General features: G+C 44.7%; 1 protein-coding gene across 1 annotated transcript; it reads right to left on the reverse strand.

The window, feature by feature from the left end:
- Positions 1 to 1,209: 1,209 nt before the first annotated feature.
- Positions 1,210 to 2,970, reverse strand: LOC146547610 (uncharacterized). Its single transcript, XM_085264750.1, has one exon. It carries the CDS (start codon positions 2,613 to 2,615, stop codon positions 1,884 to 1,886), a length of 732 nt encoding a protein of 243 aa, XP_085120876.1. The 5' UTR covers positions 2,616 to 2,970; the 3' UTR covers positions 1,210 to 1,883.
- Between the last annotated feature and the right edge of the window lie 12,503 nt (positions 2,971 to 15,473).

A 15,473-nucleotide genomic window follows, 5' to 3' on the forward strand; every position in this document is an offset into this window, starting at 1 on the left:
TGCTTTCTCAGTCTATGCTCAGTGTTGAATGAATGTGTGTAGAGCTGCGTCATCTGAGTTAATTACGCCTCAACGATGTCTTTTTCTGGAATCCACGAATTAAAGCTGTTGGGCCATCCTAGCCATTTCACTAGCACCTGCTTTTTCCGACCCACTTTTTTTCTAGCCAATATGTTTTCAATTTTAAATGTTTTGTTTTCATCAACAACCACACGTTGTATCTCAGGCTCATAAAATGAACCTTTCAATACCTCTCCTGCTAGATCCACTAGTCTGTACACTGGGGGCTGTCTCCCTATACGTTCCTTGACTGTGAAAATCTCATCGGTGTAGGTCTGCTCGTATCCTTTTCGAAACTTTCCTCTCAGTTTTGATATTCGTACAGTGTCACCGATATTAAATTTAAAGCGCAGTTCCCTCTGAGGCCTCGTTTTGTACAGCGCGTTGAAGACCGACTTCTCATTATCCTTATTCACCTCTGCCGGAGCCATTTGGATAGATCTGTGATAAGCATTGTTATATGCTTGTGTGAGATCTGGTATGATATCTACATATCTCCGGGAGTTGGCTGATGTTAAGTACTTCCACATTCTACCCTTGAAGCTACGATTGAATCTCTCGACAATACTGCATTTAACCTCGCTAGCTGTTGAGAAATGCTTGATATTATATCGCTTCATTAGCTGTTTAAAGGTTGCATTATAAAACTCTTTGCCTTCATCTGTTTGTAGTTTCACAGGGATCCTACCCTCACTAAGTATATCTTCAAAAGCAGCTGATACAACAGACCCTGTCTTGTTTGTTAGGCATCTAACCCATGCGTATTTTGAGAATACATCTATACATGTTAGCAGATATCTCACATTATCATTATCTGTCACATATTCACACATGTCAACCAGATCGGCTTGAAACTGTTTGTCGACCCCTGTCACCAATACTCTATTTCTGGGGAAATGGATCCTCGCAGGTTTATGGAGTGTGTAGGTGTCGTCTTGTTCTAAATAATGTTTGACCTGAGATAGTGGAGGTGTTACACCTGATGCCTCCCCTGCCGCTATACGTAGCTTATTTAAACTGGCTAACCCCGCAGGATGGGCTGGATCGTGATATATTTTATGCAATGTGCTTTCCATGATTTACAAACCACAAATGACTATGATGTTGATGTTAACAAGTCTTTTTATTTAATTTTCACAAAGACACAATCACAGACAATGGATACTTGGACACCCCACATTAAACCAGATGTAACCCAGCCCAGTAGTTTCCAATCATGCGGAGCATGGCTGGTTTAACACGGCGGGCGCAAGTACTTGCATCTAGCAGGTGCCCAATGTTGTCATTAATGGCGCATACTATATATCGCTCTGATCTCAGTTCACACATGATGTGTTCTGCAACTCTGCGGATTTGTGTTCCAGACCCATCTGCAGTGGATGAGCGTACAAACAGCCGGATGGCAGGGATGAATCGCTCAGTCTGGAGCCTTATCATCACATCATCATAGTAGGTGTCGAAGAAATACTCAGACAATTCCTGCAAGCAGCTGTGTTGCACCTGACTGGGGTGGCCTGTTTGGCATCCGTAACATGTCTCTTGTATAAACTCATTCAAAGCCAACATTAACAGGTGGAGAGTTGCGAGTTTGATGTCGATTACAGTTTCATCCCACAGGTCTGATATGAGGGGGTCCTGCGAGCATTGTGGTGAGGGTGGTGGAGTCTGGAGGGTCGGGATTAGCAGCTCTGTTGATGGTGACTCCAACAGGTCCCACGAGGGCGTGTCATTCTCTGTAAAATGAAAACCACAAGCTCTTAATTTGTCACATAGATACACACTCAACCCCACACACCCGCACATTAAACCTACCAGTTTATTGTTTAGCTGTCGGAAGGTCTTATGATTTTAGGTTTACACAGGGTACCAGGCAAACCAGTCTTCGGACAACTCGCCAGATCGTCAAAAACAAGGCGCTTTCTAATACTCTCGTACGCAGTGTTGAGTCTGTCCTTCTTGATCGCGTCATCAATCTGGCTAAACAGACGCGACAAACCTCTCCAGTCGCACCACTGTATAAAAAACAAGTCCTTAAACCATCTTGTGCGCTCTTCGAGGTTTAGAGGGTATGGATTTAACCTCCAGTTTTCAAGCCCTCTGGAAGCAATAAGACTATCCCTGTCATCACATACACTGAGAAAAATAAAGTCGTCGGGGTTGCGATTGAAACGATCAGCCTCAACCCTGTAAAGCTCAGGGCCTGATGCACTGTTCCACTGGGAAACATACAGCAGCTCTGGGAAACCCACATTGTCCAGGTCCGCACACACTACGGTGCGGAAGAGCTTCCAGTTTTTAGTAGACATGACTTGGGCTTCCCCCCAAAACAATCCCTCACCACAATCTACACTAAGCACAACTGTCCCTTCGGTATATTTAATGGCATACACATACCCTTCGACGCCTCGATATTCTAACTTGAATACAGTTCCATCTGCGGCGTTTCCACAGCGTTGCTTTTTACGTTGAGGACCCCGACTGCATACTCCTGAAGACATACCTAGAGTGCCTATGGCATGGGCGATGTCCTGGCTGGGTGTCATTCCGAGCTCCATAGGTCGATGCGTCGGGGATCCTTAGCGAGCGCGATGTGTCGGTGCTCTAGGTCGATGCGTCGGGTATCCTTAGCGCAATGTGTCGGTGCTCTAGGTCGATGCGTCGGGGATCCTTAGCGCAATGTGTCGGTGCTCTAGGTCGATGCGTCGGGGATCCTTAGCGCAATGTGTCGGTGCTCTAGGTCGATGCGTCGGGGATCCTTAGCGCGATGTGTCGGTGCTCCTCAGACCGTGGCGGTGATGCTCTTAGAATGTGAAAGGATCGCTTTTATACCCATACAACCTAGCACATCCCACTAGGAGGAGTCGTTCCCGCCCAGAGGGTAAGAACACCTGAACACGCATGCGCACACACACACGAAACTGGTCAAATCGGTTTGGCTGGCCGCCATCTTGGACTAGTGCCATCGAATTACTGAACGCGCATGCGCACACGCACGAAACCGGTCAAACCGGTTCTCAAACCGGTTTGGTTGGCCGCCATCTTGGATAGGTGCCATCGTTCAGTTGGCCGCCATCTTGGACTAGTGCCATCGAATTACTGAACGCGCATGCGCACACGCACGAAACCGGTCAAACCGGTTCTCAAACCGGTTTGGTTGGCCGCCATCTTGGATAGGTGCCATCGTTCAGTTGGCCGCCATCTTGGATAGGTGCCATCGTATTACTACTCATGAATTATGACAACCTCAATCTTTAGGCATGAAAAGATGAATAAAAATACTTAAAGAAAAAATCCTGATTGAGGTTGTCATAATTCCTGATTGAATGGGTTACACAATGGGTTACACTTTTGCAATGAAAATAAACCAATAACAACAAACAAACAAACAAACAATTTAGGATTCAACAGCTTGAGGCTACGTCCACACGTACCCGGGTATTTTTGAAAACGCAGATTTTTCTATGCGTTTGCACCTTTTTTTCCACACGTAAACGGCGTTTTCGGTCACTGAAAACGGAGATTTCTAAAAACGCCTGCCAGGGTGGATATTTTTGAAAACTCCGTTTTTGCATTTACGTGTGGACGAGAAAAACGGAGAAAACGCAGTGTCAAAGGTGTGCGCCTTTTTTGACGTCACACTGTGCGCCACGTTGTTTTGGTGAAATTAATTTCTACAATACTGTTACTGTTAATTGTACTCTCTGCAGTGTTTAAATGCTTACATATACACACACAGTTGCTGTCCCTCCACACATACGACTCGGTTCTGCTTCTATGCCCCATCCTTGTTTACTATTTCCCACCGAGGCTTCTAGACTTCTGATTGGCCAACATTTCTACACGGTTAGGAATATATCGCCACCTGTTGCTTTGGCATGTTCGTAGCAGCGTTTTCCTTCATTTCTGCGTTTACGTGTGGACGGGATTATTTTTTAAAATGAAAACGGAAAATCTCCGTTTTCAAAAATACCCGTGTACGTGTGGACGTAGCCTTATTGTGACTGTGCGAGGACGGAGCGCTGGAGTGTGACATTCAAAACAAAACAGACAAATATTAAAAAAAATCTAGTATTAAAGTATAAAGTGTCAGAAATATCAGCATTAAAAAAATAAAAATTAACAATTGAAATCTGGAAGAGTGGCTAAAGCTCAGCCCCAACTGGGTCATGTTTAGGCACAACAAGCCTTAACAGATCTCCAAGCAAATGTCTAAAAAATAAAGGACTCGGGGTGTTGCAATGACCCAAAGTCAAGAGCTCAAACTGACTCAAATGCTGTAGTGGGATCTTCAGAGAGCTGTGCAAAAGTTCTGTCACTCACAGTAAAACATCATTCCTTTAGCTTATGTGCGTTTAGCTTCTGTGTCTGGTGCATTTGTTAAGATCAACTCACTTGGCAGAAAGTTCATATTAAACAGTTGTGTTGCTGTGAGCTGTGTGTTCACCACAGCGTGTTGCTTACAAGACGTAAGCAACACGCTTACGTTGATCGTTTTTTGGATTGTTGTAATTTGGTGTTTGTTCACCTTGTCGTTATTCTTCTTCATAGGTGCTCTGATTGTTCAGATAAAAAAAAAAACCCAAAAAAACCCAAATATATTTAAAATGTACTGAACTAAACTGAGTGAGGAAAACAGTCTTACCCATGAATGTTATTGGTTGATTTTTCTGCTGTTTTACTCCTCTAAAGATCACTGAGTGATAGAAGGATTTGTAGTTTAAATAAATATCTGCAGCTATTACTGGATAGATGTGGGTTTAGGCTCTTGGAGTCATAAATCATTATCATGTTAATAGAAAGAGATGCATTACAATAAGACACACATTAAACCACATGTGAAAGGTACCTCTTCTTGTCTTTTTCGTCAAGCAGCACAGTGGAGCAACGAAAGGAACAAAGACCAACACCACTACTGCAGCTATTACAGTGATCGAGGAAGAATCTGTGAGAAAAAACAAAATATGACAGAGATCAAAACTGATACATCAGTCATGGATCAACTTGAGACTTACTGATGTCAATGATGTTAGATCCCAGTCAAACTGACCCAGAAATCACCAATCTGTAAATGTGCGAAAGAGTTTTTCACCATCACCATCATCATCAGGTGTCTGTTGGACCTCAGGAATCATCACAGTCAGCTCTCTGTGAGGAGCAGAGAGCACTCATGCTGCACATCCCACCAGTGTGCTGTGTTTACTAGTGATGGGTCGGTTGCGAACGAAATGGCTCTTCGAGCCGGTGTTCTGACAAACCATCCTACTATGGCAAAACGTCCTACCCGTAGGATAATTTTACAGTGTCCCCTGACAAACAGTCCTACTTTGGCAAACCGTCCTAACAGTAGGATAATTTTACGCTGCCTTATGACAAACTGCCCTACTTTGGCAAAATGTCCTACTGTACATAATTTATGCACATTTCTGCTGCCAAACAATAATTCCAGCACAAATTTAAGTAGGGTATGACGGTTTGCCACTTAACTTTGCCCATCACAGTATGCTGATATTCATAAAGCCAGTACGGTTTGACACTTCTTTTTACCCATTAAAGTGTGCTTGTAGGTCACATTCACAAAGGTAGCATGTTTTGGCACGTAATTCTTCCTGTCAGAATTATGCTTCTTGCTCTTATTAACAAAGGTAGCATGGTTTGGCACGTAATTCGTCCCATCAGAGTATGCTTCCAGCTTATAATAACAACAGTAGCATGGTTTGGCACGTAATTCTTCCTGTCAGAGTATGCTTCTAGTTTATAATAACAACGGTAGCATGTTTTGGCACGTAATTCTTCCGATCAGAATTATGCTTCTTGCTCTTATTAACAAAGGTAGCATGGTTTGGCACGTAATTCTTCCCATCAGAGCATGCTTCTAGTTTATAATAACAAAGCTAGCATGTTTTGGCACTTGTTTGTAGAAGCAGTCTGCATGCCAAGGTACTTAAGTTATACAGCTGTCACCATTGAAGTGATTGGAACACCTGACTATATAAACTTTGACAATGAACTCACTCCATTATGGTTACAGTATATATTTATTGAATATATTTACAGATACATATATTTGACATTTATAGATCCAACAGAACACAGGGAGAAAGAACTGAAAAAGAAACAGTATTCATAACAAATTATGCACATTTTTTTACACAAGTACTTGACCAGGCTGCTCTCTTATTGAGCACATCCAAAATGTGCCCATCTGAGACAAAACTCGCACTGCACCTGAAGAGGGGGGGGGGGGGGGGGGGGGGGGGTGTTAACCAACATTACGAATTTGATGACAAAATAATTACTACAGTGGCTTGCATAAGTATTCGGCCCCCGTGAACTTTTCCACATTTTGTCAGATTGCATTCACAAACATGAATCAATTTTATTGGAATTCCACGTGAAAGACCAATGTCTCTACCAGTCTCTAGCTGGTAGAGACATACCCTAAAACAGCAGTCCCAAACCCCCGGGCCTCGGACCGGTACCGGTCCGTGAGTCGTTTGGTACCCGGCCGCTAGAGTTGAGGCTCAGATGTGAAATGTATAGTTTTCAGGGTTTTTATTGGTTTTCAGCGTTATTTTGTTATCGTTTAATTGTTAACTCGGTTTTCCTTGGTCTTTTCACGTGTGTTATGAATAAATTTTCCTTTTTTTCGGTACTAGTTTTATTTTGTTTTATTTATCCCCGACACCTTAAAGGCCGGTCCATGAAAATATTGTCGGGCATAAACCGGTCCGTGGCGCAAAAAATGTTGGGGACCGCTGCCCTAAAAGACTGGCAGCTGTAATTGCAGATAAAGGTGGTTCTACAAAGTATTCACTCAGGGGGCTGAATAATTATGCACACACCACTTTTCAGTTATTCATTTGTAAAAATTGTTTGGAATCATGTATGATTTTTGTTCCACTTCTCATGTGTACACCACTTTGTATTGGTCTTTCATGTGGAATTACCATTAAAATTGATTTGTGTTTGTGGCTGTAATGTGACAAAATGTGGAAAAGTTCAAGGGGGCCGAATACTATTGCAAGCCACTGTATATTGCATTTGTGGTTTATTTGTTTTACCATTTCAATCATACTGAACTCAGGATCGGCTTCCAGCATGGAACAAACCACACAGTATCAGCATTACCTAGAAACACACTGGCGTTCAACCTAACAGTTTTTAAACAAAACTGAAAGTGCTATTGCAATACAAAAGCGCATGACTCAACTTATCAGCTGATCGCCCTGATGCCGGCCGGCTCGCTGGCCAGGCCCACAGAAGTACCAGCTGAAATTTGGAGGAAAACACATCGGGGATGCAGAGGTCAAGGACAGAAAAGAAGAAAAAAGGTGACGGTGAGACAGCGGAGGCTCGAAGCGAGGAGGAGGTATAAACCGTGTCTGCCGTCTATCGTGATGGGAAATGTGCGATCGTTGGAAATTAAAATCGACGAGCTCTCAGCACTGGTACGGAGTCAGAGGGAATACCGAGACTGTAGCCTGATGTGTTTCACCGAATCATGGCTGCACCAGGACATTCCCGATGAGAATGCTTCCGTGGAAGGCTTCCACACTGTTCGGGCGGACAGGGACAGCATCGCTAGCAGTAAGCGGAAAGGAGGTGGGCTTGCTGTTTTAGTTAACAACCGGTGGTGTAACCCTGCCAACATAACAATCAAGGAAAGGATTTGTTGCCAGGACACTGAACTGTGTGCTGTTGGACTCAGGCCGTATTATTTACCCTGGGAATTCTCTCACGTCATCTTGGTGGCTGTTTATGTTCCTCCCTCTGCTAACCCCACAGCTGCATGTGACACTATCCACTCTGCCATAGCTCGGTTACAGACTCAGCACCCGAGTGCCTTTATTGTGATCTCGGGTGACTTCAACCATGTATCACTGGACAATACACTACCAACATTCAAACAATATGTGGACTGTCCCACCAGGGGAGAGAAAATTTTAGACTTACTGTATGCTAACGTCAAGGATGCATACAGCTCCTCCTCCCTCCCCCCACTTGATAGGTCAGATCATAACCTGATTCACCTCACCCCCCGCTATGTGCCAATTGTGAGGAGGGAACCTGTGACCACCAGGACTGTTAGGAGGTGGTCAGAGGAGGCAATAGCGGAACTACAGGGCTGTTTCGAGGTGACCGACTGGGAAACACTCTGTGAGCCTCACGCCGAGGACATCAATGGGCTTACTGAGTGTATCACAGACTACATAACTTTCTGCACCGACTCCATTGTTCCAGCTCAGACTGTTCATTGTTACCCAAATAACAAGCCGTGGGTGACTAAGGACATCAAAGCCCTCCTCAACAACAAGAAGAGGGCTTTCAGAGGGGGCAACAAAGAGGAGGTGAGGAAGATCCAGGTGTTACTAAAGGACAAGATCAGAGAGGCTAAGGACAATTACAGGAGGAAGCTGGAGTGGAAACTCCAGCAGAACAGCATGAGATAGGTGTGGAGGGGCATGAAGACCATCACTGGATTCAGGCCAACCAACAGCAGGGGAGCTGAGGGAGGTGAGAATAGAGCCAACGAGTTGAATCTGTTTTTCAATAGATTCAACACCACAGTGTCTGCTCCCACCCCCACTGTTATATTCTGGTCTCATTCACGACAGACTCCAGAATATCTATTTCCTACCCAACGGGGTAGTAAGTTTTATTAACAAGTCATGCGACTCAGATTGGTCCTCTGCCATGTACAATAGCAACATACAGCCTAACCATCCTTACTTGTGTGACACTCTAAAACGTCCGTCCAGCAACACAATCTATTGTGGAACAAAACATCTTGCAAACAATAATTCACATTATTACATCCCTTCTCTTTTTTTTTTTTTTTTTTTTTGGAAAAAACAGAAGTCCTTTTGTTTTGATTTGTCCTTCTTCTCACTGAGGGTGAAAACAATATGAAACACTCAAAGAATACAAAAGCATTCCACTTATTCAAACATGTACATTTCTGTAAGCTGTAGTGAACCTCAATATCCACAGAATACACAACTCTTCCCCTCAAACAATAAACAATAAATCCTCATTATGCAACATAGTCTTTGTACCTAAGTGGTGGAACCACTTTGCGGCCTGACCTTGTCCTGACACCCCCTGTTACCTCGTCAGTCTTGATCTGCCGCTCACGAGTGTCTGAGGGAGCTGTCACTGACCTGGTCAGTGCCCCGGTGTCCGTTATGGCATTTTCCTGATCCACCACGCCTGCATGTCTCAGGTGCCTCCGATTCCTCCTCAGGACACTTCCAGAGTCCAACTGAACCTCATAGGACCTCGGGTCGACAGTCCCAATCACCACTCCCCTGCTCCAAGTGGAATGGCGGTCAAAAGGCTGAACTCTGACACTGTCCCCTAGCTTCAAAGAGTCCATGTCTCGTGCTGATCGGTCATAGCACAGTTTTTGGCGCTTCTGTTTCCTCTCCAACTCCCGCCGGGCTGGAATGACTTTTGGCCTTAGCAGGCTCGTCCTGGTTGGCAAAAGCGTCTGTGTCCTCCTGCTGAGCAGCCTCTGAGCTGGGCTGGTCTCCAGGCCTTGTGATGGTGTATTGCGATGGTCCAGAATCGCAAGATACGGGTCTTGCCCTGCCATTTTTGCCTTTAGCAGCAGCCTCTTTGCTGTCTTTACTGCTGATTCTGCCTTCCCGTTACTCTGAGGGTAACCTGGCGAAGATGTTTTATGCTGGAAACCCCACAGTCGACTAAATCTCAGAAACTCACCAGACGTATACTGTGGTCCATTATCTGAAACAACAATGTCCGGGATGCCCTGTCTGGCAAAGTGAGCCTTCAGCTTTCTAATCACTGTGGTGGACTTAGTGTCCGGGAGATAGTCAATTTCCCAGAAGTTTGAATAGTAGTCCACTGTGATAAGGTAGTCCTTGTTGTCAAACATAAACAGGCCCACCTTAGCCCATGGTCTAGTCGGGATCTCATGTGGAACCAAGGTCTCTTTCTGCTGTCTGTAGTCAACTGACCTGCAGATGTCACACTTAGTCACATAAGTCTTAATTTGTTCGTTCATGCCTGGCCAATATACACACTCTCTGGCTCTCCTTAGACAACCTTCTACACCTAGGTGTGTCGAGTGTAGTCTAGTTATGATCTCCTGTCTCATGGTAGTCGGGACAACAACACGTTCACCTCTAAACACAAGTCCATCCTGACTACTCAGTTCATCCTGGAATGAGAAGTATGGTCTGATGTCACCGTCAGTGTCTCTTTTGTCTGTCGGCCAACCTCTGTGAATTGTATCTATGAGGATCTGTAGTGCTTTGTCGTCTTGTGTAGCAGTCCTTATGCTGTTTAGTCTGTCAGGTGAGATGGATGCATGAGTGACCATGTTAATGCTCTCTATTTCCTCCTCTATGGAGCCCTGTGGTGAGCACTCTGGAAGATATGCCCTGCTCAACGTGTCTGCTAATAACATGTCTTTGCCTGGCACATACACCACATCTATGTCATATTTCTGAATGCGCATAAGCATCCTTTGCAACCGTTTGGGTGCGCTCAACAGTGGTTTTCTTACAATGGTCTCTAAGGGTTTGTGATCACTGTGTACCACCACTTTACGACCATATGTGTACTGATGGAACTTCTCCATGCTGAAAACTACAGCCAAAAGCTCCTTTTCGATCTGGGCATAACCCTGCTCTGTACGTGTAAGTGCTCTACTCGCAAAAGCCACAGGCTTACCCGTCTGCATGAGTGCTGCACCTAACCCTTTGTCAGAAGCGTCACATTGTACTGTCAGCTCTTCCTCTGGGCAGTAGTATTTCAGGACTGGAGCCTCTGCTATAGTCTCTTTCAGTCTCTGGAATGCGTCTTCATGTCGAGTCGTCCAGTTCCACTCACTGTCTTTGTGTGTCAGTTGTCTCAGTAAGTCGCAATGGTCAGACAGATGTGGGCAAAACTTTGCTAAGTAGTTCACCATACCTAACAGTCTCTGTACTGCCTTCACGTCTGTAGGTCTGGGCATTTTTTCTATGGCCCTAACCTTCTCTGGGTCTATTTTCAGACCGTTGCATGTCAGCTGATGTCCAATGTACGTGGTCTCCTTCTGTTTAAGTTTGAACTTGTCTGCGTTCAACTTAATGTTTTTTTGCCTGCAACGAGTCAAAAACTGTCTCAGCTTCTCGTCATGGTCACGTACTGCTCCAGCATCTGTGTCCCCCTGACCCGTGATCAGCACATCATCTGCAATGATGTAGATCCCTGCCAGTCCATCCAAAGCTTGTGTGAGCTTCCTCTGGAACACTTCCGGAGCTGGGCTTATCCCCATTGGCATCCTCAGCCATCTGTAGCGTCCAAATGGAGTCGAAAATGTTGTCAGGTAGCTCGACTCCTCCTCCAGTTTCACGTGCCAGAATCCACTCTTCACATCGCAGACAGAGAACACTTTAGCCTTTGACAAATCTGGCAAAATGTCCTCAATGGTGGGCAATGGGAAGTGGCTCCGTTGTAGGGCTTTGTTTAAGGGTTTTGGATCTATGCACACTCTTAAGTCCCCACTCTGCTTTTGGACCACAACCATCCCACTGATCCAGTCTGTGCTGCATTCTACTGGTGTAATGATCCCTCTGCGCTGAAGATCTTGAAGCTCCTTTTTTAACGGCTTTATCATTGCAATAGGGACACGCCGTTTTGGTAACTGCACTGGTTTCACAGTTTCATCCACCTCGAGCCTTAACTCTCCCTCCAAACAGCCATCTCCCGTGAAGACATCGGCATACTCTGTTTTAATCTGATCCATGTTCCACTCATTGGCTGTTGGGTGCTCTGAAGTAACGATGCTGTCCAGTTTCAAGATGTTTTCATAGTGTACTTTTATGAGTTTCATCGCTTCGCTGGCTCTCTTGCCCAGCAGTGGTACTTTACAGTCTTTGTCAACCACTTGAAACTCCAACCGATACAGTTTCTGATTTCTCGGGTTACGTAGCTTAACTTTGCATTTTCCCAACGGCTTTATCTTACTTTTGTTGTACATCATCAACACTGTCTGTGTGTCCTCCAACTGTGTGTTCGGGCTTAGCATGTGGATTGGCATTACATTACAACTGGCACCACAGTCAATCTGAAAATTTACAATCTCTTTGCCCATCAGCATGCCTGCAAAGAGTTGAGTGCCTCTCTCTTTGTCAGTGTTCTTTGTAGTTGAAACATGTGCGTCTGCCTCTGTAACACAGAGAACGTCCTCATACTCATCACTCTCACATGCTGTCACGTTGTGTACATTCGTCCTTCTCTTCTGCTCTGAACGTGCCATGCATTTAACTGCAAAGTGGTTTTCTCTGCCACACTTTTTACATTTCTTCCTGTATGCTGGACATTTTTCTTTCTTTTTTTCATGTGTTCTGCCACAAAACTTACAGTCCACTGCGTCGCCGATCCGTTTCTGGCGCACAGCTCCATGCACAGCATGCACCTCCTCCACTGCAGCTCCCGAAATGGTTTTGCTGTTTTCCCGCGACAGCTCCGCGGCTCTGCAGTGCTGTATGCATGCATCCAGTGTCATGTTTTTCTCACGCAGCAGTCTCTCCCTCAGACTCGGGTTGTGAAGTCCACATACAATCCTGTCACGAATCAGTGAGTCCCTTATTACTCCAAAATTGCACGTTTTTGTCAGCAGCTTTAACTCCGTCACATAGCTGTCAATTGTCTCACTGGCGCCTTGGTTTCTCGTGAAGAACCGATAACGCTCCACAGTTTCATTAACTACAGGATTGCAATGATTGTCAAACTTCTCAATAATGTCCTTAACTGTCCACCGATCTCTCGCTGTGTCGCCCATTAGCGTGTCTAGCAGCTCCCTGCCGCTCTCACCAACGAGATAACTGAACAAGCTTACTTTTTTCTGTTCGCCGTCTGAGTCCATGGTCAGCTCCACATAGAGCATAAACTCGTCCCTCCAGGTCTTCCATGTCCGTGATAGGTTACTGGAGTCCAATACCAGCGTCGGCGGCGATTTAAGGCCCTCCATGCCTCGCGGCGGTGCTAACTCGATTAGCCGCTAGTTGCTCACCGCTCCGACAGGCGTCTCTTGGGGGTTCACTCCGGCCGTGCAGCTTGCTCCGCTGTCCGCTCCACTGCCACCATGTTATATTCTGGTCTCATTCACGACAGACTCCAGAATATCTATTTCCTACCCAACGGGGTAGTAAGTTTTATTAACAAGTCATGCGACTCAGATTGGTCCTCTGCCATGTACAATAGCAACATACAGCCTAACCATCCTTACTTGTGTGACACTCTAAAACGTCCGTCCAGCAACACAATCTATTGTGGAACAAAACATCTTGCAAACAATAATTCACATTATTACACCCACAACCTCACCTGTAGTCAGCCTGGAATCCAGAGCCACACCACTGTGCCAGCCTCTCTCTTCACATGGCGCTGTTGCCTCCAGTGAGATTCCTGACACCCCTCCCCTGTTAACTCAAAAGACACGACGTCGTACTCTCATTCACAGCGCTTTATTCGTTCCGCCATTTTACATACGGACCACAACAACAACACTTCGCGGGCAACCGTACTCTCGCGATAAAACAGAAAATAACAAGTTAACAATCTCCCTCTTTCTTAAAAAAAATAAAATAGGAGTATAAACACACCCCAGTAAACATTTGTATACACACCCCTGTAAACATTTGTATACATATATGTATATATTTATATAAACAAAAAAAACATTTCAAAAGTGCTTAGCTTTACTTAAAGCATACTATCATTGCACACAATAAACAATGGTACATTTGAATGCAAAGACAACTTTGTAGACAAAGGATTACAGTATCCAGAGTCCTTCATCTAGCGCCTTTAGAAGGGTTAAAGGTGAAACTCCCTTTTTCGTCAGACAATCAGCAAGTTGAGATTTTGAATCTGACCAACAAACCTGTCTGATTTTCTTGGCTTGTATGAGCTCTTTAATGCTGCTCATTTCTAGCCTCAGTCTCTTCTCTGTAACCTGCTTAGTAGACTTGAGTGCATCAAACAAGGAATGATTATCAGTTACACAGATCAAAGGAAGAGCGTTTAGACCAGTGTTACCAGTTGTAAGCTCAGAAAAAAGTGTTGCCAGGAAGACAGCACTGTCTATTCCATCTGACATGGCAAGAGTTTCTCCTGCCAGTGTACTTCTGACCACGCGCCTGATTTTTTTAGACTGCCAGAAGAGAGGACAAAACTTTCCTCCTTTACCCATAAGGACGATTAATGCCCCTCCTTGAGTACCGCCATCAGGAAGGTTGCCAAATGAAGCATCACTGAAAACAACCAATGCCAGATCCTCACTGTTACCCAAGTGCTGAAACTTAAGAGTCACTTTCTCTGCCTTAAGTTTACGGATAACTTTGTTCACTTCATGAATAGACTGTACAGTTGCATCTTTGATATTAGATCCAAGGCTACATGTGTCAAACATAACATCAGGCCTTGTTTGTTTGGCAACCCACAAAATCTGTCCTATTTTTGACCTGAGTTGCTCACGTTCTGTTTCACTTAAGGGAGCCTCCCTCTGTACAGCCCGTGCTGCTTGTAGCTGAACCGGTTGTAGGTTGTCAATGTAAAGTTGTTGATGCACCTCTATTACATCATTAACTGTACAAATGTCCATACCAACATAAGAAAAGCTGTCATGTTCTTCACGGCCCACAAGGAAGGTAGATTTCAGTACAGGAATGATATGAGTTGCAAAGTGACTTGAACCAGCCCAAAGGAAATCATCAACGTGACATGCAAGCACTCCTGTAACCTCAGATTGTTCATTCTGCCAATAGAACACTGCAGGATCAACCTGTGATATTTTACCACCAGTTTTGAGCATAATGTCTTTGACCTTATTGTACCAATAAAGTGAAGCATCTGCAAGTCCATAAACACACTTTTTCAGTTTCCATAGAACATTGTTCTTGCCAGCTTCAGGTGGGGGACGAAGATAGATGTCTCTTGACAGTTGCATTCCCTGCAAGAAGGCAGATTTAATGTCCATTGAATTTACTCTCCACTTGTTTTGACATATCACAGCTAGCACCAGTCTGAGGGACTCAGACGCACACGTTGGAGAGTCTTTCTGTAGTTCTTTAGTATTTACCTCTTCAAACCCCCGTGCCACAAGTCGAGCCTTTGGGACAACACCATTAGTAGTTTCTTTGAGTGTACAGACCCATCTAGTAGACACACATTTTTGACCCAGGTCTTTCACTTCATCAAACACACCATTACTTTGCCAGCTCTCAATCTCCTGCTGCTTAGCAGAATCAAAGGAAATATCTTTTGTTATGAGTACATCTGCATCTCTGTTTTCAGCTTCAGTGCAAAGACCATCAACAAGTGACATGTCTACAGCTTTCTTTTCACCTTCACTACCATCATGCTCAAGATATTGCACATTGTACCAGTTTTTGTATTGC

The sequence above is a fragment of the Mchenga conophoros genome, linkage group LG23 (genome assembly GCF_057382185.1).
Source record: "Mchenga conophoros isolate Kocher_MC1m ecotype Shallow Benthic linkage group LG23, M_conophoros_male_GT1.1, whole genome shotgun sequence".
Classification (NCBI taxonomy): domain Eukaryota; kingdom Metazoa; phylum Chordata; class Actinopteri; order Cichliformes; family Cichlidae; genus Mchenga; species Mchenga conophoros.

Excerpts from the sequence above, each read along its gene's own strand:
- LOC146547610 (XM_085264750.1), bottom strand. The coding sequence starts at position 2,615 with ATGGAGCTCGGAATGACACCCAGCCAGGACATCGCCCATGCCATAGGC.